Source organism: Anarrhichthys ocellatus, unplaced genomic scaffold (genome assembly GCF_004355925.1).
Source record: "Anarrhichthys ocellatus isolate YVR2014 unplaced genomic scaffold, GSC_Weel_1.0 scaffold30, whole genome shotgun sequence".
In the NCBI taxonomy this organism is placed as follows: Eukaryota; Metazoa; Chordata; class Actinopteri; order Perciformes; family Anarhichadidae; genus Anarrhichthys; species Anarrhichthys ocellatus.
In genome coordinates this window covers 3061658-3089657 of record NW_022280060.1, presented here as the reverse complement: position 1 = coordinate 3089657, position 28000 = coordinate 3061658, and the positions used below count along the sequence as shown (strand labels likewise).

At 40.7% G+C, this 28000-nt stretch overlaps 1 protein-coding gene across 1 annotated transcript; it reads right to left on the bottom strand.

Annotated features, from left to right (window-relative positions):
- Positions 1 to 7: 7 nt before the first annotated feature.
- On the bottom strand, positions 8 to 25067 carry LOC116392423 (disintegrin and metalloproteinase domain-containing protein 10). The gene is made up of 15 exons (XM_031863855.1): positions 24917 to 25067; positions 23204 to 23351; positions 22935 to 23053; positions 22446 to 22598; positions 17203 to 17288; positions 16274 to 16396; positions 13358 to 13450; positions 12648 to 12816; positions 8006 to 8166; positions 4595 to 4766; positions 4302 to 4446; positions 3834 to 4017; positions 2563 to 2659; positions 1998 to 2218; positions 8 to 348 (listed from the first exon to the last, which is right to left on the bottom strand). Exons 1-15 carry the CDS (start codon positions 24975 to 24977, stop codon positions 244 to 246), a joined length of 2037 nt encoding a protein of 678 aa, XP_031719715.1. The 5' UTR covers positions 24978 to 25067; the 3' UTR covers positions 8 to 243.
- Between the last annotated feature and the right edge of the window lie 2933 nt (positions 25068 to 28000).

The window sequence follows — 28000 nt, the reverse complement described above, 5'->3', positions numbered from 1 at the left end:
CCACCACCACCACCAGTGTCTGGACTCCAGGGGGGATTAGGCCTATTGCACCTCAGTATCCCTACCCTCGCTGATAGTACTTCAGGATAGAGTCCAATCGCCAAAGACTTTGCACTTTTCATATTTGATGCATGTATAATAAATCATTGTTAAATTATAAAACAAGTCTCTCCTGATTGAAATGAATTTGTGTGCCTTGAATGAAAATACTGCATATTCCCAATGATGACCAAAAGTCAGAGGTCACTCCAAGTCGCTGGTGTCCAGCTTGTGGCCGCAGAGGCAGACGGTGCCGCCCATCACTCCAGACAGCGTCAGGATAGCCAGCAGGATGGCCCACCAATAAACCTGCAGTGGATACATACGAATATTGGATGTGAGTTTTGGATTTCTGTTGGCATGGACTAAAAACATCAGCCCCCTAAATTAGATTGAAGCAGCTTTTTGGGGTTACAGGATATACAACAAACAATTCAAATTGACACAGCATTACATCCCAAGACAGAATACTTAACGTCTTCACATATCTTGTTTTCAAATCATCTCATTTGAGAAGCTCGAACCAGAGAATATTTAGAATATTTTTTTGTTGAACTTAAACGATGATGCTGTTGCAGATCTGTCTATTGACTTCATAAATGACAAGTCGTGGTAACTCTAATTCAAAATGTAATTTTGCTTTCACAGTAAAATCTATAAACTCATAAAGTTGACCCACATACAATATGCTGTTATCTGCAACAGCAAAACATTGCAGTGTAGTTTAGATTCATTTGAACTCCTATCCTCTCTGTATTACAACTCACAGAACACACGACTTGTACATAAACATTTTATTTTTATTCTATTGTTGGTCATTGATGCTTTTAATCTATATATTGATCAAATATATATGTAAACATCGATATAAAACAACACACCGGTTCCTGAATTGAGGGGTCATTTCTGTCTCCAGTGAAATGGATGGCTGGTCTTCAACCCAAATTCATTCCTGATTCTCCACGCTGTCATGAGGAACTAATCCTCAAAGGTAGCTACGACTGAAACATCGAAGACAGCTGAAAATCAGGGCAGGAAGTTTAACAAACACACTGAGCTGAGGATGTCACATCAAGCAAACATCTGCTGCGTCTTAACAAAGACGACATCCACAGCCATAGAATACAGCAAATTATCATTTTGCGTATACTGTCCGACCTGATGGTCAGAAAGCCATTGATCAGGTCATTTGAGACCGTGGAGCAACTTTATGTCCTATACAATGAATAAAGAATCTGGTAACTGAAACGCTGATTTGATAAACAACATCGAGCTTTCATTATAAACAAAAACAGACTTGTTTACATTCACATTGTGTATGCCTTTTAGGGGAATTATCACCAGCAGCTGTTACAGCCTGCTGCAGACAGCTTAAATGTACAGCACAATTAAAACTGCAGAAGGACCTGCTCACCAAAACATTACTCCACAGCGCCACTAGGTCAAAAACTCAGCAGGATGCCTTTAAAGTTAAATGATGAAACTATTGCTAAACAGCCTCTCAGAGCATTAATGTAACTATTTGCTAAGTAAAGACATAGATGAGTAGCCTAAGCTCTAGCAGAGAATAAAAGTCACTCTCCCTTTGTGTGTGTTGTAATCTGAGCTTCTACAAACACTATTAGCTCTGTCAGCGCTGTTGCCGTTGTTTGCACTGTTAGCGCTGTTAGCACAGTAAGCTGCAAGCCGTCGGCTCAGCCGTCACCATGTTGAGAGCTTCCTTTTAGTTTCCTTCATGTGATGACATCCATATTAGCTGTTCTTCACCTTTATTTTTTTATATTTTTATTTTATGTGTTTATTGTTATGCACCAATCACCAAGCCAAATTCCTTGTATGTGTAACGTACTTGGTAATACACTGTTTCTGATTCTGATTTACAGCATCACCCAACATCATTTAACATTATGCTGTTATCTTTTATAGGTGTTATTAAACTAATCATAGGAAACCTTCACCTTCATCCACTCTGCTATGTCGTCGAAGTCATCCAAATTGAGGAAGGAGTTTTTCAGTCTTGCGATGGGGCCGTCTGCATCCAGCAGACGACACATGTGGAATTTGTCGCAGTATCCCCGGTTCCCTGAGCACGGAGCCCCGCCGACCAACGGCAACGCCGTCCTCTGGAAGTGACGGGACAGCACGGAGGAGGTAGTGCTGGCACATGTCTCAGGCTTATCTGCCATTGAAACACATTAGATGTACTATAATACAGATCATATATATCTAAGCCACTGTGTATATAATTTTAAAATGTCTGACTTCGGTACATTTTTCGGCAAACAAAAACAAACTAAAAGAAAAGGAATTTGAAAAACAAATTGCCTCTCATTTGCACCAAATCATCCGGGACAACAACAAGAACCACGAACCATCATGTCAGATTATGTCTGTTGTAATAGTTATGATCTATTGGAAAACAATTAAGTAACCTCAGTACAAATTCACACAGGCTGACGTGTTAGGACAAAAGGTGTAAACACATTCCTCAGTGGTAGAGGACACATTGGCCTGTATAGTTACCGGGCTGCTGGCAGCACATGTGGCATTTCTCCTTCATGTCTCCTGGACAGTCGCACTGCTGCAGACTGTGCTTCACACACACAGACTCTGCACAGACCTGCAGAGAGAACCAGACGCTCATTAAGAAGAAGACGTTGTAAAGATTAAACATCCCTGGTTCTGGATAAAGCTGAAGAAGTTTAAGTATAGGTAAAAGTATTATGTGATTTGTCCTCGGTTCCAGGCATCCATTCCTTTCCACTCATCTCTGAATGATATGAAAATAAAAAGAGGCAGAGTAACCAGATTTCTTCACAGATTACCTGCCCCATGAACTACTGTCAGAATATTGTGACAGTTTGAGCAAATATGACAAAGTTATTTTTACGAATGTAAATTGTGTCATTGTGAAGGCACTTGTGAGATGTGTTTCTTTATGTAAACATTTATTTTATAATGGTTGGGAACTGGTTCTCAGGCTTCTTCCAGATTACCTGAAATCTGGGGAATCAGTAGCACCACAGCTTCACACATTTGATTTTCTTCAAAAGGCTGAAATAAACATGAAGGTGAAGTGAAGATGGTGTTTTGAGGAACTGAACCAGAATTTGGATTCAACTCTGTTTGTTACAGAATAAGTCAGTTGAAATAATTTACGATTGATTTGAAGACGATAACTAAAACTCCACCTTCATTTTTGCATTCCTTTGCTTTTCCAGTTGTTATGAACAATATTCCTGGATGAGATTGTCAGAGCTTAGCACCTCTGGGGAGTAATACATATCCAGAACAATATTCACAGCTGGAATGAATTCCTTGCCTCTCCTGCTAAGAAGACATCGTCAATTACCAATACTCAGAATGCGTTTAACAAAGGAGGAAATCTGGTCAAGAAAAAACAATTATGGAGTCACACGCTATTGTCTGGAGGAAAAATGAATTAGATCAGATCTTTTCTAAGTAGCACTGTGTTGTAATGCTGCGATTGTTTACAAATAGAGCACGTAAGCACACTTATTTGAAGAAACATTGATTGAAACCAGAAAATGTTATGTTTCTTTGTCATGCAGCTGATATATAAACACTTCACATGGCACTGAATTTGTTTCTTAATAACAATAATCTATTAATATCTAGAACTTATTTCCAACTACAATAAGCTAATGAAATGCTTGTAGGTATTCCAATTAATGTTATAGTCACTTTAAGGTTTTAAAGAATATCATTCAAAAGTAACTTTATTAGACTAAATTGTAGTGTTTCACTACTGCCCGGTGCTGTGGCTGCCTCACCCCGTTCAGACAGAGACGTGTGCCCTGACTGCAGACTGTGAGGTTTTCCTTGGCGCTTGGCTCGGGGCAATGTGGGGAGAAGCCTGAACACACAGCCTCTCTCTGACAGTCTGTCTCCTCATCGCAGGTCTGACCCGCAGGCTTAAACCCACAGTCCTGACCGCAGCACAGGCCCCGACTCGGACTGAGTGAAAGCATCGTACACAAAGAGCCAGGGTGACGGATAAACATGAAAGCCACATACAAACAAAACAAACGATGCGCCGAGAAGACAGAACATCAACAAAATAGTTTAGATGAATGTGGTGTGCTGCTTCAATTAAAAATGATGAAAGAGAAAAACTAATTAAAAACAATACATGTTGGACATGTTACAACAAGTTTGCACGCAGATGCAGCATTTCATGTCATTAGACGTGTAAATTTCAATGCTCGATGCTTTCATGCAGACTCTACTGGTCTGTGTACCTGCAGGCTTTACCAGGCTTGAGGTGACACTGGACTCCTACAGGCTGCTTAGCGCTGAAGCAGCAGAGGTCGGTGTCGTTGTGACCAATGTCACACTCCTCGTCTTCCTCGACAATCTGGTTTCCACAGATGGGCTGATCACTGACTGGCCAGAAAGAGCAGGCATGCAGATAAACACAGGCAAGTAAACACACACAGAATGTATAATTATTTACAGTGACTAATACACACATCTGGCCCCCAACTTAGCAGGCAACATGCATGTGGACACTGTCTGATCTTTTCTTCCTCACCCACGAAGCAGTCATCCTTCTTCAGCTTCAGGATCTTGCTGATGTGTTGGATGCTGCAGGGCGAGAACTTATCGTTGTTTTCATGCACCTTGTCTGTGGCTTCAGGGAACATCAGATACCTGCCTTTGCCACCGCTGGAGCCGAGGTTCCCACAGTTTGAGCCCTTATCGTGCTGGAACACGCACAAAACATCAGAAATTGACTTTTAATTCCTGTGTTTTTCTGGACTTATTATGTATCTACACACTCAGCAAATGGAATAAGCTGTTTTTTGGACATTTCCATTAAAAGTGCTCAGCCGTAGGTAGAAACAGCAAAGGGAAACCGATGATCAAGCTGGAACCATTTGTTAAAGGTCATCATCGCAGACAGTGAAAATGTTTTCATGGACATTTATTTGACAGGCCCTTTCTGGAAGGGCATGAAGACACTTTTCTGTAACTTTAATATCTTTGTTATATTTCCAAATAACAAAATACTTCCAAATAACAAAATACTTTTTGCAGTCAAAAGATTTCCCTGATATCTGATGACCATGAAACAGATGAGGAATGTCATGTCACAGCGAGAACAGACAGAGAGCTCCTCCTGTAGTGTCAGAGACGTATTTGTGAAGCGTTTTGTAGCGCTGGTGTTTTCTGGACGTCAAACTCACCGGTGAATTAAGAGAACAAGGGTCGGGTGAGCCTCGAAATTAACATGGAACATGTTTTGATCATCTTTGTGTTCATGTTTTAAAGTATTTCTGCATCTGTTCTTGATTAGTTTAGAGGACGAAATGATATAGTCTTCACTGTATCTGTCAGTATCTGCTGCTCTGTGGTTAACAAAACTGTCTTTCACAGCAGATGTTGGTGTGGTTTCAAAAGAATAGTAGATTTATTTTTGTTTGTGTTATTTGTTGGTGTCTTTTGGTTTCACATTGGGATTAACATTTACTGCTGCGGTCACAACAACGGAAACAGTGGGAAGCAGTAAGAAAAGGAGGAACAGGGAAGTATGGTACTGTACTGTGTCAATTTTCAGATTTCCTGACCTTCCTGTTAACTTCTTGAACACCTGTAGTGGTTTTTACAGATGTTGTTACAACAGATGCAATTTTAGGACAAACAACCCATCAAGAAGTCAAGTCTTTTCTAAATCTAATGCTGTGGCTTGTAATCACTGTTCTGTATTTTGTGTCAAGCATTTATCTCGTTAACAATTTATAATTTCAAACATGATCTAATTATTTCAAGTAGAGATGAAACAATCAGTCGATTAATTGATCAGTCAATTGACAAAAATGTAATCGGCAACCATTTTGATAATAGATTAATAGTTTCAGATCATCTGGTTCCAGCGACTCTAATGTAAGAATTTGCGGCTTTTTTCGCCATGTAAAAGGTAAACTGACAGTCTTGGGGTTTTGGACTGTTGGTCGGACATTTGATGATGTCACATTGGGGTTTGAAAAATTATAACAAAGATTCAAACTATTTTTTAACATTTTACAGCCAAAATGATGAATAACAATCAAAATAATTCTTAATCGATTAAAAAATAATTGTTAGTTGCTGCCCTAATTTAAAGTTATATGTATACAAAATGTAGCAACTAATAGTGAATAAAATGTAAGGAAGGAGCAGGATTAGATAGATATTTCTATTTACTGTATTTCAATTTATCTTTTACCTGAGCAGCAAATTGATCAACAGCCCACAGTTCTAAAAGCCACTGTATGAATGTGTGGTTGCAAGGGAAGTAGGCCAAAGGCCAAAGCAGCTCTTTACCAAGGGTAACTGGGTAAAAAGCCCCCCCCCTCTTTCCTCCACCGTGTTTGCTACAAATCTCAGGTGAAGCCCGTGCTGACATCTCTTTGTGTGTTTTTTGCAGCCTGGAAACAATGAGACATGCCTGTCACAGGAGCCAGGAAACCATCATTTACAGTAGTTTAACTTATAAAAAGCCTCCAGGTTCTGACATAGCAGAACTAATCTGGTCAGGAACGGCCCCAGAGGACTCTTTGGTCTGTCCAAGTGTGAATAACAAAGGGCAGGGTGAAAAACGCTGCTGGCATTTTGGGCATTGGGAGAAAGGTTGCAGGTGTTAGCGGCCAAAAGACAAGGACACAGCTGCCTGCATTTGTGTGTTTACATCAGCCTGTGTGTTGTTTTGGTGGGAGTAGAGGTTAAAAATTAAAATAACGTTGGCGAGAGAAATCAGGGATCTTCCTGTTCTCTTATTTCCGATTATCCAGCGAGGCTGAGCCAAGAGTATCTATGAAACAAACCAGTCACTACAGGCCAAGGTCTCTAATGCCCACATAAGTGAATCATTCACAGGCAAATTTGTTGCGGTGCAGTGCAAACAACCATGTATGCCTTGTGAGAATACGTGAGCTATGTCTACATTTTGAATAACAGGGATTCGTCATGTTGAATTATCATTCAGTACACAACCCACGCGGGCTCATGTTAGACTAGAAAATGGGTTCAGAGTAAAACTGGTAAAGTTCAGCAAACATCTGAAATACAAACACAGGTGTAAATAATAACATTGTCGATGGCTCCATTGATTAAACAAGCTTTCACAATACCAATACCAGCATCCTGAACACTTTGCAATGCAAAATGATACTAGACCTGTGAATATCCTGTGAATATCCCCCAATGGAACGTAAGAATGTCTGCTGTGAAAAAAGCCTTTAAAGCCATTGGTAAATGGATGGTAAATGGACTTGTACTTGTATCGTACTTGTATCTTCCAACTACCCAAATCACTTCAACGCTACATGTCATCATTCATCCATTCACACCCATTCATACACTGATGGCAGGGGCTACCATGCAAGGGGCCACCTACCCATCAGGACTCAAACTCACCATTCATAGTCATTCATTCACAGCAGGCACAGCCTGAGTAATTTAGGGTTAAGGGTCTTGCCCAAGGACACATGAACTAGCGGAGCTGGCGATTGAACCTTTGATCCTCTGATTGAAGGACTACCCCTAAAACATCATGTAATATGCCTGTAAACCACTATTAATGAACAATAATTTAAAGGGAAAATCCACCCTCAAAACAGACTCTACATTGTGCAATTTCAGTGACAACGGACAGCTATCTGCAACTGTCTACTCTTAACTTTAAATCTGAAGTTGAATTTGTTGAATTTGTTGTTTTTGTTGGAGTTTTTTTTTTTCTGCATCTGCTAAGGAATCTTAGTTTTAAATATTACATGCAAATTATATAAATGTAGGGCACAAAAAGAAATTCACATTATCAGGGGAATGTAATGGGATAAATTGTGTACTATTCATTGTAACCATGAGTGATTGGTTTGATTGAGACACTTTTGGAAGACCCCCTCTTCATTCAGTATCAGACAGATGTTTTAAGTACTTTGTAAACTCAGTGATTGCGACTAACCGGGGATCCCAGGCTGTGGCCGAGCTCATGAGCAAAGGTCAGCTGGACTTGTCGAGGAGGCAGGAACTGTCCGTAGTTCTGTATTGTGACCAGACCTGTGTTCAGGGTGGAGATCCGGCCCTTATGCAGGGTCTGCTTCGAACATATTCCTCCCAAGTTACCTGAAGTGCACACAGATGAGAGGATAAACCTGGAGTTTGGTTTCCACTGAGGTTGTATAGGTTAAATGACAATCAAAGTAAATATTATATAATATAAAAAAGCAGAGTTTGTCAGACCTAATGTAAACAATCCCCCTTGTCACTTTGCAGTACAGTATGGTTGCAGAATTGCCCTTTTGCTACTGGAAATACTTTAAACCAACAATGTTCAGCCACTGAAGCGTCGACCTTTGAGGGCCCCAGTCTGGGAGGTATGGACAGAGAGACCAACGGACCTGCTGAGCTTCTTTAGTTTCACATCAAAGCCTGCAGAGCCATTCGGCCTACAATGGTCTCAATCTGCCTTTGGGTTCCCACAATTACAAACAGCTGGCCACATTCACATGGATGGGTGGCTGGGTTGTGACATCATCTTCCAGCTGGCCAGCATGCTTTAACAGAAACGAATCCCAGTGGTCGAACCGAGCGTCTGTGATAGGGTTCCTCAGAGAGGCAGCTCATGGATCTGAGTAAAGCGGTTAGACTTGACTTCAGGTACTTCAACAAGACCATTTGTGGCATCTTACACTTGAATGCAGTCTTATTATACAGCACATATGGGCCAATTATTACCTAACAGCATAGACAGCCATCTTTATTCAAGCTCTTACATCATCATTTTGTCTGCACTTATTGTCACCACCAAGTCTTTCAATCCGCTGCAGTGGGAGTTATTTCCATGTGTCCATCCTCTCTCTTCTTTATTGGTTTCCCTCCATTCACGCACACCTGAGGTTCAGGTTGGAGGTCTCAGCGGCCCTCATGCAGTCACGTGCCTTTTATGTAACACCTCTTACACAATGTGGTCAGCACTACCATTTTGAGGGGTAAGGCTCGTGAGATGTGCGTCTGTTAAAGATAGTCAGCGCCAGTTTCAGAGAAATCTGAGTTCAGTAGTTGTTGAGAAATGTGGGAACCAGGTGCGGGCATCTGTGTTTTTGTTACACAGTGGGCGTTAGTGTGACGTCCAGGGACGGTGAAGGACCGTTAGAAGTTGACAAATCAAAACAGTGCACCTTATCTGTGTTTTTGTAGAAACAATGAGGGTACTGTAGGAGGGACACAGTTACGCCACTGTCATATGTCGGGTGAAGGACGCTGCCAGAGATAATACAGTATTATACTTTATTTCATCCCTTGGTGTTTGATATGACATGACGACTTTTACCAGAAATTAGACAGCACATTGATTTGTTTTTCAGCTTAGAGGAATTGTCAGTCATCGGTAACTGTACTCCTCTCTGCTAAAAGTATAAAGACATCAGTTTCATATCAACAAATATTTAATCCAGCCATACAAATCAAAAATTCTGGATGCAACTCTCGCATTCCCAGCTTTTGACCTAAAATGGCCTCCCTGGTGGGCTATTCAAGGAGCCGGGTTTCCTAGAAAGAGCTTACTTTGGACGGACTGCGTTGTGGTTTTTGGCAGCGCGAGGAGAGAGCGATTTTGTCCCCTCCTCCCTCCTGTCTTTGTCACAGAAAGGAGTTGCAATGAAAGACTCCTATTATTAGCTGGCTGGAAAAACACAGTCCGGAGAAACAAGCGACCCTCCGGATCACTTGCACATAATACACACACTCACCGTCAGGAGGAAACAAGTCACAATTACGCAGAAACATACACACAGTAACTCCCACTTCTAGGAATATTTGGTATCACATAACATCATACACACACATAAAAGCGCACACACACACTCTTTCACACAGTTTAATATGAGCTGACAAACAATAGTAAGGGGCAGTCTTTATTTGTATAAAGAAGCGGGGGGATTCCGAGTGTACTAATAACACCTTTAACAACAAAAACAGACACAGAGAGCGAGTTGACCGCTAATAACACCGATCAAAGTTCTTAGAAAAGTACAGTGGATTTGCTCTCTATAGTAGGCTATAACTGAAGCCGATGACTTTCCATCACTGGTCTCTTTGTCTCCAGAGTTCATTGACCTTCACATTACACATTTCAATCGGGTTTATACAAATTTTAATAGGATTTACTCACTAATGCGTCTTGTTCAACTTATTTAAACTTGAGACTTATTTTGTTGTATTCGCTCTCTTCGATATTAGTTGTGATAAAATTTGACTCATGCTCAACAAGAAAATGTATTGGAAAGACAGCAAATAATTCTCCAACTTAATGGTAATATATATGCCTCAACAGTGGGACATCATCACTGTTGGACCAGGAAGTACCACTGCAACATACGTTTATAAGATAGATTGCCTAAACTTTCTGAACATCTGTCGCTTTTTGCTTAAAGGGGACATATCAATAAAAACAACTTTTTTTCCAGTGCTTGTGACATACATTTGGGTATCTGGAGTGCCTTGCCTTGCTTTTGAGATGTTTGGGATGATTTGTATCCCCTTGTTGGACATCTAGACTGTGTTAATGTAAAAGTAGGTCACAGCAATGTCACTGCCACTATGAATGTGTGTGTGCTTCACGTGAGATGTCACCATGGCGATCAAGCTGGGGAATGTAGTCAGAAATCCTGACTAAGACATCTGGGAGTGGTGTGTGTGTGTATGTGTGTGTGTGTGTGTGTGTGTGTGTGTGTGTGTGTGTGCGTGTCAAAGGTTCATGTCATTGTGGTGGTCTGCTCTCACGCCCCTCAGCTTAGCCAATCATAAGCAGCGTCTGAGTGAACATTATAGAAACATGACGGAAGAACCTCCTACCACAATAATTCCAACACACGTGTCCAAATTCCTCCGACACACAGAGAGTCTGTCACCAGAGCTGATAGACGTGGCTTATTAGTTAAGTTGTAGTTAATTTGTCTATTTAGGTCATGGAACTATAATGTCCTAAATATATAAGGTGACTGAGAAAGTTTGTGAATTTTGTTTGTATTTCAAATCTTAAAGCAAATTATGGACATTGCTCTTTGATAAAATGTCAGATATTAGAGTTATTATCAAGTTCAGTAACATTGCTTTGTGAGTTTCTCTGACAGTACAAGTCTATATTTTTAGGACCAGCTTTGCACCATCACTGTACACTTGCACATGTTGGCTTGTTGGGCAATGTAGCTAAAACATATTGTGTTATTGCTTAATTCTCAACGAAAGAGTGTGGTGTATTTGTTTCTGTATTTTTTGCTTATTTGTCAATTTTTTTGTAAATGTGATATGTCATTTAGATCTTTTCCGTATATAACACAATTAAAAGACAGTAATAAGATATGTCCACAATGTAGTCCCTAAATGGCATTTCCAAATGATTTTCAGCCTAACAGCAGCCTAATAGGAGCTGTTAATCCTGCAACTCTGTGTGCCACAACATCATTTGATCCAGGAAAACCAAGGGAGGCTTACATGCATTTTTACTGCAACTCTTTAACTGACCCCACTAATGGACTAGACAGGTAGTGTGAGTGTTTACACCTGCTTTATGCAAACTGTGAGTGTGTCTAGGAGTGTTGAATGCCACCTCTAGCGAACTTGTGTCAAATGAAGGCCTGAGAGTCCTGTTTGCCAGAGAAGACGCTGCACTTTGACAGAGCAATAGAGTTTCATGCAGAGATTTAAACAGAGCGCCAGAACAGCAAAACATTATTTCACCTTCGATGTCTCTATTTTTTATCGTGGACAGACTCATATCTGTTACCTTCCTGCTCAGCCCGCCATGTGTTCTCAACACAAACTTTCAAGTTTGTCCTTTCTGTTAGAGGGCTGTAAATATTGCATGTGTAATAATCTGTTCAATGTATTCTAATATCCACTAACTCCTACATATTTTGGGGGGGGGTTATGGTTAAAATAGTTTTGTTAAAGATGAAGTAATAAAGTCATTTTGACAAAGTTCAAGCTAAGTTTAGGTGAAGGTTTTAGATTAAGGTAATTTAACGCACTAACACACATTCCCCCATGTTGTTCCCAGGGTTAGGTTGTTTCAACAACATTAAAGCTCTTTAGTAGCTTTAATGTTGTTGAAATGATCTAATTCCATAATGTCTGAGCATACAATATTTACTCTGTATCATAAGCTATATGATGTTTTAAAATTTCAAGGCTATATATATTATTCCATCTAATGAAAATATTCTTAATTCCTTGTGCACCAATGTTTGTCTGCACAGTGTGAGTTCATTTTAAATGATACATAAAGGGACAAAAGACATCTTGACAATTGCATTGAACGTCAATATATCTGAGTAATATAATTACAGTTTGACTACTGTTCTTATTAATCAGCCTGCTGTTTTATGGCATCGTCCTTTAAGCAAAACAAGGTAATGGCAGTAATCATAATACCTCAGCAACATGTCGTTTTTAATGTGGGGAGGCCAGAACAATTCAGGGCACCTTAAGGATTTTAGGAACTCATTGCTCTCAGACAAATATGCAAATCACTGTCTATATACAGTATGTGTGAGTGCATGTGTTTCTGATTTCCGTGCATTCGTGTCACAGTGAGTCTGACTCACCAGCTTTGCCCTCCCAGGCAACCCCCAGCGTTCCGCTGTAGTCTCTGTTAGTGAGCAGATAGGACAGGCAGAAGTTCCCCCAGTTGTTCTCGGAGTACAGACTCAACAATTTCTCAGACCCGATGTACAAAGGGTTCAGAGGATCGCTTTTATCTTCCTCTGTCATCACCTGGAGAGAGATGAGACAAGGAGCTCACTTTACATACCTCCTGCCCAGCTCTAAGAAAGTTAGCATTGTACGTCAGTCATTTTGAATAATCTTGAGGCTGACAGTCCGTACTAGTTTCACTACCACTGGCACACATATGCACCATCTGATGCATTTCTCTCAAGGGTTTGTGTAATAAAAATTTGATGAAGGGAGTTATCAGAGAACTGCATCTGAGGTGTGTCACCCGAAAAATGAAATGTTGATATCATGTTAATAATACACATATGATAATATTGTGTAAATAATATGGATAAAGACTCTCTCTCACTTGTACACAGTGTAATTCATTTGCCAAAAAAGAGAAAAAACAAACAATAAAAAGTTAAAGATGTTTTTGCAAGATAACATTATTATTATTTATTTATTTCTTATAAATATTTTTGTCATAATATTGGTATTGTGAATTCTTTTGGCTGCAATAATCGTGTATAATCTGTTATCGTGACAGCCCTAAGATGTGGCACAATCGAGTCATTGCTTGAGTGCAGAGGGATCTTACGTGGAGGGATTTAACTTTAAAGTTGACCAGCTTGATTCCAACGAAGTCCATCTTGGCATAGATGTCATTCACAGCTTGTATGTAGGAGGCAACCTACGTTTATGGGAGAAAACCATCAATGACATCTCCTGCTTCGTACAGAGTATAGTTGCTGGGTGGCTGAAGTTTACATCTTGAAAAACACATACAGCTGGACAACACACAAGCAAATGAAGAACATAATATTTTCTTCAATGTGACATCACATATGCAGCCTGTAAAAAAAACTGACAGCAAACTGACCAACACATTCACCACTTTGTTGTGAAATTGGTGAAGATGTCATCTTCGTTTCCCTTCTTTTTCGCAGTGAGTTCTCAGGGCCACCGTAGCATCAGAAGGAAGTAAAATGACTGACAGAAGGTTTTGATAATCCCAAAATAGTATTTTAAGTAGATTTAGCATTCTATCGTTTTGACTCTCTCTCAACTGCCCCACCTGTCCGGTGGTTTAAACCCATACATCCTCGACCAAGTTTTGATCATGATTCATTAACAGACCACGCGAGGTAATCCATAAAGTCAAGTGAGGCGATCCACAAAGTATTTGCAAGCGTGGGTGGCACAACCTTTTACACATCCACTAAGAACATGTGCAAACCAGTCACATGTGAAGGTCTGAGTCCATACAGCAGGACATGAACATACAGTAGAATCTGCGGGGATTATCCGAAAATGTAAATACTGACACCTCAAACGCATTAAGTGACACTCAAACCAGATCAGCAGAGATTGTGACAACAGCATTTTGTCTATTTACACTCAAAGATCACACTGCGGCATCACTTACAGTGTATTTTCTCAACCGGTGTAACAAAGGTCTGGCACTGAACCAGAGACAACAGCAAGTGTGTGTGTGTGTGTGTGTGTGTGTGTGTGTGTGTGTGTGTTTAAGGTGGAAAGACTCTAAAGGAAGTGATGAGAGGACAAACAGCAGGAGGAACACCAGAGAGAGAATAGTGTGGCCGCAGCTAATGACAGACGTAGTTACTCAATAACTGGCCTTGTTTTGACCACAGAGATGTAATTAAAAACATTACAAATGTAAAACTTGTTCGAAACTCAACCTGTATCAGATTCTGAGAATTAATCTAAAATAATCAAATTAAATTAATAAACATCTGTGATGTTTTTACTTTGCAGCAAATAGGGAATGCAATAATAAATACTGTTTATTGGTTTTAATTTAGGGAGAACTACAAAAGTATTCATGTTGAAGCTATGTCACTGGATGCTCATATCAGTATGTGGCTGAACTCAATATCAGGGTAGCATCTCATGTGACCTCTGACCCCAACGACAAGCGCTTTGTTCAGACAGAGAAACTTCAACACAGAAAGACTGTTATCTTTGTCATGGCACTGAGGCAACGCAGGCGCGCCAGCAGGCAGGCAGCTTTTAACCCAGTATGTGACTCAAATCTGAGTTCACCGTGGGTCAGCCAACACAAAAATCAAAGCTAAAAAAACTAAAATGCATCTTCCTCATCAACTTTGCATCTGTAAATTCTGGTTTGTGTGCAGCTTGAGCTGAAAAAAAGAACATTATTCTGAAGATCAAACTAATGCTTTTTCACCCACCGACCCCTCCTCAGGGAAGCTCTGAGGCTCGCTGCAGACGTTTTGTTGCTCTAATAAGGTCAAAGGTCGAGAGCGCAGGAGATGGGGGGTAAAAATATTTGACCTTTTAAATGTAATGACCACCTCAGAGTTCACAGAGGGAATTAAATGCAACAGATTGCATCGTTGCAATGGTGCACTTTTAACTATATCTGCAGCTTGTCCTTGTGGCACGTTGTTACTCTATGCTGAAGGTACATACAGGGGCTGCTGGGTTCAGCTGAAGGGAAGAAGAGGAGGTGACCGGTCCTGCTTCTTCACCTTGTGGACTGGCGGCCCCGTGCCAGGCCTTTATACCTGAACCTTATTTGGCAAAATATCTGCAATCCATGTGCCACCATGTCCTGAGAGAGCGAGGAGGCTCCTTACTGCTGCGATGTGACAGCTGCTTGCCCATGTGCAGGCACTGGCATGTGATGCTTTATTCTGCCTGGCAACAGTTTGGTCCTTTATTTAGTATTGTTGAATATCTCAATTGTAAATAATCTACTACTTCAAAAAAATAAGTTTTCCTCTAATTTCCTCTTAGTCGTTAAATGTTGGTCATCAGAGGAAAACTGCCGGAAAAAAAAGTTTTAATCAAGATCAAAATCTTTGCCTTGTCCCAGCAAACAGCTCCTTTAATCAGAGATCTTTCAATATTTCACAACGACATCTGTTAACAGACTCTAACTGATTAGCACAGCCTGCTCATATTAGGTCAGTTTAGCTTAATGAAGGGAAATTTAGCATTAAACTAATTTAAATTCAGTATTCCCCTTTTGTTCACTATTTTGAAACAAGACAAAGTAAAAATGACACCTCCTGCATATAGCTTCACTTGTTCCATCAAGGTAAGTTTGTGAGACTGACAATTACATCAGGTGAACTTTGATTGCAGCACCATGTTCCCAAATTCCAGGACATTGTATTCAGGGACAGGCTTGTAAAGTCAGGATGTTATGTCCTGTTATATTTTGATGCTCCTGCTGCATGTTCCATTACACTATAATGCTCCGCAGTACATTGTGTTCTCTGTGTGCCCAAACATCGGGCAGCTCAGGTATCAGCAGCATCTAAGGGCATCACTATGAGGGGGGTGAGCATCTTCATTGTGTAGAGAGAAATATGGCTATAAGTTATTGCCATTTTGTTTTTAACTCCTTCGACTACCGGCAGATCAAGAACAGTTGTTGTCCAAGTGTGTACCACATATAAACCACCACGTCTTGTCAAAGTCAAACCAAAATAAATGATGAGAACAGATTTGGACCGGTCACCTGAGCCACGACCGCTTCAACGGACTTGAACTTCTTGTAGTAGAGGTGGTCAGCATGGAGGTGGAGCAGGCAGCTGGTCTTTGACTCATCCACTGTTCTCCTCCACCGGCTCGCTGGTGCCTCCTGTGGGTGACATGGCAGAGGCAGGAAGGAGGAATCACACCTGAACAGACTTGAAAGGGGTCACAGTGTAGAAGGCAGATTTGAATCATGCTAAATCACCCGCATGTACTTAGATTTAGTGAATATTCATCCTTATTTTGCAGGTGTAAAGTCATAAAGCCCTGAGTATGTGTATATTAAAACATCAACACACGATGTCCCAGTGGGACATGTAGAGACAAGAACACAACATGGACGCTCCACTTGGAACAACATCTGTTCAGACCATTCCAAGACTCAAACAGGCACGCTGCTAAAAATGGATCCATACCAATGTCCTGAAATCCATTGTTTACAATGAACATTTGGACCACCACCTAGTTGGTCAAAGGTTAACATAAATACCCAAAGGGGAGATTAGCTAAATAGATTTGGCAGATGTTTATTACATCATACCTGGTTTTATAATCACAGTCAATCACCGTCTTTATATAACTTTTACTGTAAATGTGGCGGCTCATCTTTAAGCTTTCTGTATCTTACACATCATTTCTGCGACTGTCATATCATCCTGCTGGAATTAAATCCTGTAATTTGCTCTTGGTGACTCAACAGGCTAAATAGAAGTACCCAAAAGAATGAATGCCCTCATGAAAAAGGTCAGTTATATTTACAGATGAATCAGACCCAATGGTGAATTAATTGTCTATAAATGGATTTGCAGAGGAGGAAGCTTCGAGGGTGAGGACAGAAAAAGAAAGCAAGGCAAAGTGTGCGTAAGTGTTTTTGTGTGAGCAGTCACTGAGGTGATGTCTGGACTGCCCTACCTCATCTGGTCCGAGGCTTTGGGCGAGGAGGCTCAGATGTTCTGCACCACAGAATCCATCAGGGCCCGTTCTCATGGATGGTAGGACTAGATGAAAACAAGCAGAGACACTTGTTGAAGATATACGTAGATGTGCATATGTCGAGGTACATGTAACAGTTTTTCGGTCTAGTTTTTTGTCTCATCTTCTTTGTCGTCTGTCTCTTGTCACGACCGGTAAGAAGCGCCGTAGCAAACAAAGGGAGAGACACCAAAAATGCACTTAAATTAACTGATTTATTTACTGAAACATGAATTAAATCGCAAAAAGAGATGAGATGGGGATGGCAGTAAATTCAGTTGTGTAAGTGAGTGAATGTGTGGTGGAAAAAATATGGGTGTTGATGAGAAAAATTATAACCCCCCCCCAAAAAAAGGAGCCGTAGTGTACTATGGCAGCCACCATAGTCCTCTGTGGACTAAATAGGGATAGGGACCAAAGTTGACAGACCTGCCTACAAAATAGATGAACCTGCAAAGGAAGCACAAACAAGGTACAACCAAACGGGCCAGAGGGCCGTCACACCCTCCTTCAGTCAAATACACACAAAGATGCAGGGTGAAAAACACAAATGTGCAAACACTGTCATGTGCAATCTTGTCCTTGAAAATGTTCCGTCAGCTAATGAACGTTTTTGCAAAAAGTCAGTGATTCACTTGAACGTGGGTGTAGTGTCCCAAATAATACAGTGTTCGCCAATCATAATAAATAATTGAACAGAGATCAAACACCGGGTTTGGTTCAACCCACTACTGTTTATTTGTTGGAGCAAACAGGACATTGTGTAAGATTAGCTCGCAAATAAACAAACCAGTGATGTAGACCAGGGCCACAGTCTGAAAAAGATGTGTTGTTTGTGCTGAAATGGTACAACCTGTTGCGTTGTGTGTGTGTGTGTGTGTGTGCTTCACCAGGAGCAATGATCAGGGTGGGAATGCTGATTGAAACATCCCAGGTATTTCAGATATTATCTCTTTTGGGGCCCAAGAAGCGCCCATGTGCTTTGATAAAATGTGGGGAATATTTATCAGATAGAGTCATTATCAGATAGGAGACAGCGTCAAATCAAGGAAGAGATTTTAATTAAAAGTTATTGTGATGTTTCCTGATATCTTTCCTCGGATTTCAAGGTCTTGTAACAGAGTAAGTCTCTGCATTTGATACAAAGTAAAAATGCTAGATCACGTGCTTCTCTTGTTTACTCAACAGGTGCACTAGATCACAATACTTACTTTATACTTTACGGATTTAAAATACAAAAGTTCATGTTATTTCCCATACTAAACAATTTACAGTATTTTCAGTTCAAACAAAAAGTGCAGAAATCAATTGAAATTGGTTCCTTAGTGAGCAGAGGACACCACATTTGGAAATCAGCATTGTGGTCTGGAGTGGGAGCCATTGGGCGGCCTGTGGAAAACGCTGTGAAGTGACCACCACCAAAACAACATCGTCGTCTGCGATTTGCAACACCTCTGGGACGGCTGCTTCGTTTGATTGATGCAATAAAATGGGATTGCAGTCAAGGGAGGCATTACAAATGCATAAATTGGCTCTTCTTGTTACAGTGGCAAACACACAGAATTCCTCTAAATGCAAGGAGCCAAAAGGACACTGCAACAGTGTAACAGTAATACCAGTGTATTAGGTTTACAATCTGGTACTGTGGGGATTCTGCATATGAAAATGTAAAGTAAAGTAGACTGCTGCAAAATGTTACAGAATAATGTAAAATAATTGAGTGGGATGTAGCACAAACCCTGTGGTTATAGCCTGATTCCAATGTTGAGAGAACAAACTATTCCAGCTACAATCCTATGTACAAAAAGGGGTTTTGAATTCCACAACTTACAGTGGAGTCACATGACATGATAATCACTTTCACATGTCGTTTGCAGTAATATGAGAATGACAGAATCAGGCAATGTTTTGCCAGGTAACTGGTGACCGTAAGAACTTCAAGGAGTAATGCAAAGTGTCTTTGCGTGTATGGATGTGCATGTAGGTGCGCGTGAAACATTCATTCAGCAGTACAATCTCCCGAGATCCCTACATCAGACAATGAGGGATAGGCACGTGATTGGATCACACCACTCTACGAAAGTCCTCTAGCCAATCCCAAACCAGATATATATATGGCATGCATGAGTGGGGGTGAGCCGTGGGGGTGGAGGTGGATGTGGAGGCCTAAATGCCGGGCGTCGACCCCACAGAATTACTTCCAGACCTTTCTACTTGTTGAACTCTTTCCCAGTTTGTTTCTGCATCTGTTTCTTCTCCATCACATTACAGGAGATACATGTTTCTGGTCTGTTTTTGCCAAATTTGCTTTTGTTGATTAAATTGTAATGAATGAAGCTCCATTACAATTACAAACTGCCGTATCAGTGCAAGACTTGCCTAGAAAAAAACAATTTCCGAATTGAAAAAATAGTGTCACATTTCAGTCCAGACTTCCCAGCAGCTGTTGGAAACTAGTTCTACTGTTAAGGGTAATGTAAAAAAATAATAATAATTTAAGCCACAGCCTCTTGAATCTCATTTCAGCTTGACAACAGTGAAAGTATGTTTAAGCAACACACCAACAAAACATTTCCTTGTATTCTTGCATCAGGAAGTTTACTTTATCGGGGTAAACACAACACTGGCATACAAAAGGCATTGAGTATTGAAATGTCTCTTCTTAAACCAGGATAAGTCTGTACTGCAGTGGGACTGTTGCATTTTCTGCTCTAAAGTCACTGCCCAAGTGCCCCACGAATGACCCTTTGGTCAGGCCAAGTGCCCTCAAGTGCCCCATTGGTTAGCTCAAGTGCAAAATAATCTTATTCCTAAATATAACACAACACTAAGCTCTCCCCCCCCCCCCCCCCCCCGCCTATGAGAGAGTCAGGAATATACAGTATATCCATCGCTTGTATTAAACCTCTAATCTATTTACCACAAAAACCTAAGTGTGAATCATGTTCTGACAAATAATTAATTCACACACTTGGTGGCACATTTTCCGCTTAGTCCAGATTGTATGCCTCATGTAGTCCAGATAACTCGTATCAATCCGCATCCTTCCCATTTACGCAAGTGATGAAAGGTCTATAGAGCTGAAGCTGTCTTCCACTGGTATGATACTGTATGGCTATCTGTTAGGGACCAATCACTGCAACTGTAACTGCTGTGTCTTTAGCACTAATACAAAACACCGATAACCTTAAGCCATTGCAGCAAAACAGAAAGTGCAACCAGTTTTCCATGAAGATATTTCTCAAATCCTCCATGATATACTTTAGCAATGTATACCATAAAAAATAAATGGTTGCAGAATCAGCTACATGATAGTTTAACTGAATACTTCACAGGTTTTTAAGTGTTGAATCGAATTGAAAGTTCCAGCAAAGGAAAATGCAAAGAGATCACACACAACTTCACACAAATTACTTCCTGACTGTAAAATCACTTTCGGTTTGAAACAACAATGAATAGCCCTGGAATTAAGTATGTGTGCTACTATTGATTTACCTCAATAAAGTATGAGGTTAATAGTTACCCATCTTTCATAATGAACTGCAAACGGAAAGTCCCATAAACCAGGGTGCAACACACACACACACACACACACACACACACACACACACACACGTCAGGCTTAGGCCTGATCACAGCTCTATCAGATCCATCCAGATTACCAGGCATTTCCCTTTATCCCTTCGCCCACCACCTCCAGTGTCTAGACTCCATCAAAGGATATTTGTTGTCCTACTCATGCTCCCTTCAAAAAATACATTGTGACGGTTTCTTTTTTAATATGTACTGTTTAGTATTCAATTCAAATATGTAAAACGATACCTTTAATTTTTCAAAAGTGTCATTGCACTGTTTTTGTTGCAAAATGGCCCCCATGGGCCTTCTCAGATCTGAAAGACCTCACGGCATCCTACAGCGCAGGGGAAAGAACGGTCGTTAAACAACCTTTGTTTCCCCCAGATGACAACCAGGGAGTGGAAATACACACAGGAGTAGACACATTAAGTCAGCCTGCGTGTCCTAATTTACCACTTGCAGGGAAGCATTGTTTGTTTATTGAAATATCATGTGCTAAATCATTCACAGTTTCCTGCAGGTATGCAGACCTGTGAATGAAAGAACAGGATGTTGTCAGCTGTAACGATGTTATCTCATTCAAGTGTTGCTATAGTCTTGAAAAGGGTTGAAAATATGGCGGGAAGCAAAGGGAGGAAGGTGGCCATAGAGTGTGAGTAGATTTAAGGACAAACACAGGGGGGGGGGGGTTTGGCACCATCTGCACATTTCCAGGAAAATGCTTTCTTCGAAATAATGTTATTCCGATGTGTATTCCTGTGCAGGCAGAGAAACACATGCAAATAGAAACACATACGCACATACACAAAGAACATTTTGACAGCTCTTACTGATGATTGCCATCTGGCCAAACCATAAACTGACTAATGTTAAGCCAACTAAGAATTTGTTTCCAACTTTTTCAAACCCTGTAAGTTCCTCTACATGCTCCTCTTTTCTTCTCTCCTTTCAATTTAGAAACTTTTCTTCTCCTGGCATTTTACTGTACCCCTTCCCCCTCTTCTTTCACCATTATAACTTCCTCCTTACTTCAGCCCACATCTCTCCTCCCCCTTCTTCAAGAGTCACACCATCTTAGGTTTATCTGTGCCCAGCCAGGGTGCCACCACCCCCACAGAGCTCTAAATAGATTCTGCTGGTACATTATAACTCCCCCTTATTAAAGGTAAAGATAATTCATTGACCACTGGTAACCTTAGTTTGTATAGAGCTTGACGCTGCAGATAATGAACACATTCTGTGTGGGAACAGAGCAATGAGGATAACAGGAAGGAATGATATGCATTTAGATGCTGTTGTTTGTCTTTGTATGAGACTGCCAAGAGGGCCATGAATCAAACTTTTGGAGGAGATCTATTACAAAAAGGAATTTCTTATTGTGCTCTTGCCATCATCACAAAATTACCAGAAAAAGCAGCTAATGGCAGGGCGTTTCATTTGGACAGTTTAAGTCTACAGATGCACAAGCTTCAAAGTTCAATTTTTCATCCTGGACACTGGGGGTAGATAGATGTAACTACAGAGCCAACAGACGCTTGAAAATCAATGTAGAGACAACATGTTCTGAAAACTTTATTCCTGAAGTGGAAAACAGGAGGTAGTCTTACCCATGTCATCCTCGTGGTAGATTATAGAGTGGTGATCTGTTGGGCTGCTGGTGTATCTATCTACTGGCTCTACGTGATAGGTCCCGTTGTCTGTATGGATGGTTCCCTCAAACTGACCCTGCAACACTGAGCCATGGCAGGAACCGTGTTCACCTGCAAGACCAGGTCAAGAGAGATGACAGGTCAGGGTCAGAGAGGTGAAAGAGATAACTGAGCCAAAAGGTCAGACAGAAAGATTAAATAGATAAGAGACTGAGAGACATTTTAAGAGTAAAGGCAGGATTAAAGGCAAGATTGAGAAAGCAAAGAATTTACTTTTTAAGATAAAGCACAGTTACATTTTATACAGATGTTTAATCAAAACCATAAAGATAAATGACTGTTGATGTTCGGTGATTAAAAACTTTGATCCCAGTAAATTCGCTTATACTTGACTCGCAGGTAAACTGTTACCAGCCCTGGTGGGCCAGACATCTCAGTCATACCCACCTGTTAGTGTTCCTGTATATATGTGGGAGAGGTCAGCCGGCGTGGAACCATTTTCACTGATCACTGTGAAATCTTCGTAAAATGCTGCTGCATCGCGTTTCAAATGCAGACGGAAAGTTCTGCAGGAAACAAAAACAAAAACAGCTCAAAGCTCTGTCAACTAGTGGGAGGTATGTAGATGGAACAGGAATAAAGGGTTCAAACAGGAGAAGGATGTACATTAAGCCAGACTGGGTCTTTTAAAACAATTGCCACACCTATGAAGTTACCTGTGGAAAGCAGTCAAGTCCAGCTGCAGTGTGTACTCATGAGGGTGTGAGGCTCTCCTGGCTCTCAGGTGCTTCCTGTGAAGATCTTCCCTGTCATACGACAAGCCCTCATAATGCTTTATATATGGACTGATGTCACTCACAGCACCTGGTGGAAAGGAAGACCTTCCAGTAACTTGACAGAGCTTCACACCTCACAGGGTAACCAGACAAGGATGCCCACTTTCTCCTTGTATGTTTATCGTCTTCACTGAACCAATCGCTGCAACGCCTCTCATCATAACATTAGCCTTTATGCATGTGACACATTGTTATACTTAGATTTTCACATGTTAATGTCTAATGTTTTACATTAAACTGAAACATGAATAATCCTCATCTGAAGATGCTTGGGAAAATTCAGCACAGCATGAGTCAGGTTTGTTAGTTGTTGGACAACTAAAACCAAAGGTTTGGGAAAGATTGAGGACAAAAATAAAACATCAAGATATCTTGTCAAGCTATTTACTATATTTTGCTGTTGGTTACTTATTTATTTATTCTTTCACTCATTTCATTTAAAAAGGTGTACTAAGAGTAAAAATAGAAACAACATATCCAATACTGATTATTTGTCTGAGACAAAACTACCTTATTGATTTCTTGCGCTTTGATCCAAACAGTCCAAACTATTAGCACTAAATGTTATTATTTGGAAAATGTTTTTTGGCACGGAATATATTTGCAGGATATTGTAAAATGGATTTGCCTGGGTCCAGACCTTCAAATCCGCTAACTCCACAGAGTTCGTGTCGACTAATTCATCTGGCATTGTGACATGAAACAGCGGTTTCTCAATTAGAAAGTTATGAAACCAATAAGTGCCACAGGGGGACAATAATTACCCAATCTGCGCCATGGGGTGGACCAACGCTGTTGTCAAACCGTTGGTGAGAGGCTGCTACCGACAACATTGACACTAATATCGAGGCTGTTATAAATCAATTAAAAGTACTGACATAGCTGTCATAGCTTCTTTTTCTGGGGAGTCTTTGTTGGCGGATCACAGCCCCTCTTCTCTCTTATCAACTCTTCTCTAGCCTTTTTCATTTGTGTCCGAAACTGTAACATTTAGCTCTGACTGCCACCTCTTTAGAATACATTGTGATACAAATCTTTAACCAAATAATAAATAATAATTAATAGACCAAAAAAATCGTTTGTGAATTTTCCCCATTGCCACCGTCAGACCAATTCTGGACTGCCCTTACACTGTGTGACTGATCTGTCATCTGTCAATCTACTGTTGACTGAAAGTGCTGACTAACCGGGCAAATCTTTGGAAGAGGCTCGTGCTCTCCTGCACAAGGTGTTCATCACCGTTGCCCCTCCTGAGTGAATAACATTAACCAACACCCTTAATAATTGTGTGTATGACACAACTGACTAATACAACTATTATGTCTACATCACTGGCAGGTTTTGTACTAAGCCTCCTGTTTGCAGCATTCCTGAGAAGACAAGTTGACACATGTATGGACCCAGAGGAGGCCAGTCCGCCACAGCAGCCAACATACAAGCAAATCCACATGCACATTCACACAGACTGACTCTCGCACATTACACACACGGCTGTACAACCTCAAACAACCTCACATTATTTAGGGTGCAGTTGAGGAAATACCTCTCGTTCAGACAAAGAAACACACACACACACATGCACACATACACTACCTGTAATCTGGTCATGGCAGTCGACCAACAGCAGCAGCAGCCAGTAGTGTTGAAGCCCCATGGTCTCCTCATTGGTGTGTTTTTGTTTTTTTACCCTGTTTTTTCTTCCCTCTCCTTCGCTCACACCCGTCTCTTTTTCATCCCTTCTGACTTTACCTTTCTCCTCACCAGCCTCGTACCTGTGTTCTTCCCACACTGGAATGTGACTAGTTGGGAAGTTCAACCCAGAGAAGATAAAAACACTGACAGCAGAGAGGCATATTCAGACTTGTTTGCTAACATATTATGAGATATCTGCACAGTTAAAGGAGGGCTTTGAGATACAGATGAAGGAGGATTTCTACTGAAATAGTAAGAGTGCTGCGGTTTGTTGAGGTGATTCCAGGTCTTTTGCAGTGACACTTTTCATGTAATAGGCCGACAACCAGTTTTAGGGTACAGAGCACTGCACAAGAGCCTAAAAATCATACCCAATGTCCTCTAAAACAATTTTCAATGCTGGATTTATTTCTGATGGATTTTTCAGATTTACCATGCCTGTTTACTAATGAGCACTAAACAGAAAGTACAGCTGAGGCTAAGGGGAACTGGGGGTGCAACCGTTTTGACCTGATTATTGAAGAGGACATATTTTATGCCATAGATCAAATACATTTCACTCTAAACCTCTAATGTCAGGGGGAAAGTCTTTGGGATTCATCTGGGGACCATGCATGTCTGTAGAAAATGTCATGACAACAGTTGTTAAGATATTTCAGTCTGGAACAAAGTGCTGAACTGCTCAACCAACAGACATGACAGATATTTCCCTCGAGCCACTGGTGGAGCTAAAAAGAACTTGAATTTGTGAGTCATGATTATAAATGCCATGTTTTGAACTTTCATTAATTTTCTTTATTTCTTGACAAAGGAAAAGACCTCCCACTGGTCTTATCATAGACATTTGTGTGGTAGATACATTCCCAAAATGGTTTTAAATATAGGAAGGAAAGAATCATTTGTATGAGTCACACTGTGTCAAAGGTATTCAGTGGGCTCATAGAGAAAATGTGACGGTTTTAGGTACTTTTGAGGAACAATAACCTTTCAAAAGGAAATGGGAAACAATTTGATTTGGAAATGAGAGCAATTGAAACAAAGATTTTGCAACTTAACATAAAAGCCACCTTGACGGATGCAAATATTTGATGAATATGAAAATAAAGAGAAACTATACACTAAAGATCAGTCATGCGTTAACAAGCATCAAACAAGCACTGAACTTTAGCTTGTACATTTTTTCTGAATCGGTTTGTCTCAGTGCTGTGTCCAAGAAGAAGCCACTGGGTGCTTATAATTTAGGACTATGTGCTGCAAGTAAGGTTGTTGAAAACCACATACCAGTAAACCACATTGACTGTATACAGATTAAAAGGAAATGTATGCTCTACAATTATGATAAGATAATAAATATAAATGTTCCTGCATCCAGTAAAAGTATGAATTACATTTAAAAGTATTTTATGATCTTATTGGTGTTCTGGTGATCCATCTTTGCTTACATACACCCAGAGAGTTCTGTTCATTTCTTACAATCCTTATTGAGGAAATTTAATTATGATTTGGATGCGATGTCCAACCTGACTGGCGTCAAGACGGTGACATACCATCCTCTATCTATAACAGTTCCTCTCATGTCTTAGCTGGGTCACGTCTGGCAACAGGTTTCACACTCGGGGCCCTGCAGACAGGTTCTGCAATACCACATACTACACCACTGACTTAATCCCTCAGGTCAATGTTTTACAGCCTGGTTTAGAGCTTAACCTCCCCCGTCCTTTAATCATCCACTGACTACCTCCACCAGAAAACTCGTGCTTCGCACTGATTGGCCGGGAAGGGATCACCCGGATCGAAGCCATGACATCACAGATTCAGACACACCCACGGGTAGAATTCAGGCTCTTAAAAATATGCACACTGCAGCACACACACTCACTTTCCCATATGGAGGTTGTCTACTTGCAACCTGACACCCTCGTGTATCACTCATGTTCTCATGTTGTCCTTGTGAGCACCAGAGGACAATGTTTTCAGCGTTTTAATGAGTTTGGCTATTTTAAGAGCTTTTGCATGTGATCTCATCCATAAACAACATAACAATAAAATGAACATGCAATGAAAAGTTACACCTCCACAACTTTTACACCTCATGAAGAGCCCTCGTTAAACCTTTATTCCTCCTGTAATTCAATTTATTTAGAAGTGTGTGAAGGTGACTATAGTATGTTGACTTGAAGATTTTTCTCGCAAAAAGTGATATGATGTCAGCATTTAAATTCACGCCCAAAGGCTCATTTAAAAGAGCTACAATACCAGAATCTTGACAGAGGAAGCATTGAGAGGTACAAATATATGCTTATTTCCAAAATACTTGGATCTCTACATGAATGGCAAACTTTTACATGATGTATGTAAAATAATTTTCAGGTCGCACCACTGATAACTGATCCTGTCAGTCCTGGGAATGCGTCCACTTATGGATTCTCTGCTCAACATTCAAGATTCACGTTTGTTCTACTTTTGGGTTTTGCAGGATGTGAGGCTCCCATGGGGTTTGCTTACCGCTTGACTGAAATGTTTTCATTGGGGTTTCTGGTTGCGTTTGAGGCTAATTCAAACCAACACTACACATGACATCCAATCTGACCTCACAACGTCTTGTTATTTAGTGCCAGACAAAGGATCATGGGATTGTGCGACTGCAGGCCGTTAGCAGGTTTCTTAGCATGGACTTGACCCACTTCACAAAGGGCCGCAGCCTTCCCTTTCTTCATGCCCGGGCACCATACAATATCCAGCCTGTGTCACACACCATACTGAGTGCATTGTATTCAAGTCGTTGACATAGATCTGAGCTAAGCAGATAAGCAAGCTGCCATCTTATGTCTTGTTATTGATGCATGTGATGCCTTCGCCTGATCTCTGACAGCTGATACACTCAGCACTCGAAAGACTTACTGCATGTTTCTCCATTATGCTAATTAATTTGTTTCCAAATCAGTGTGCTGCGCCCTCTTTTACACCTATTGTACTTTAAAAAAC

Coding starts and splice junctions, on each gene's coding strand:
- LOC116392423 (XM_031863855.1), bottom strand. CDS start 24,977: ATGGGGCTTCAACACTACTGGCTGCTGCTGCTGTTGGTCGACTGCCAT. Junction 8,167..12,647: donor TGCCTGGGAGGGCAAAGCTG/GTGAGTCAGACT, acceptor TGTGCACTTCAG/GTAACTTGGGAGGAATATGT. Junction 4,018..4,301: donor AAGCCTGGTAAAGCCTGCAG/GTACACAGACCA, acceptor GCTTTCACTCAG/TCCGAGTCGGGGCCTGTGCT.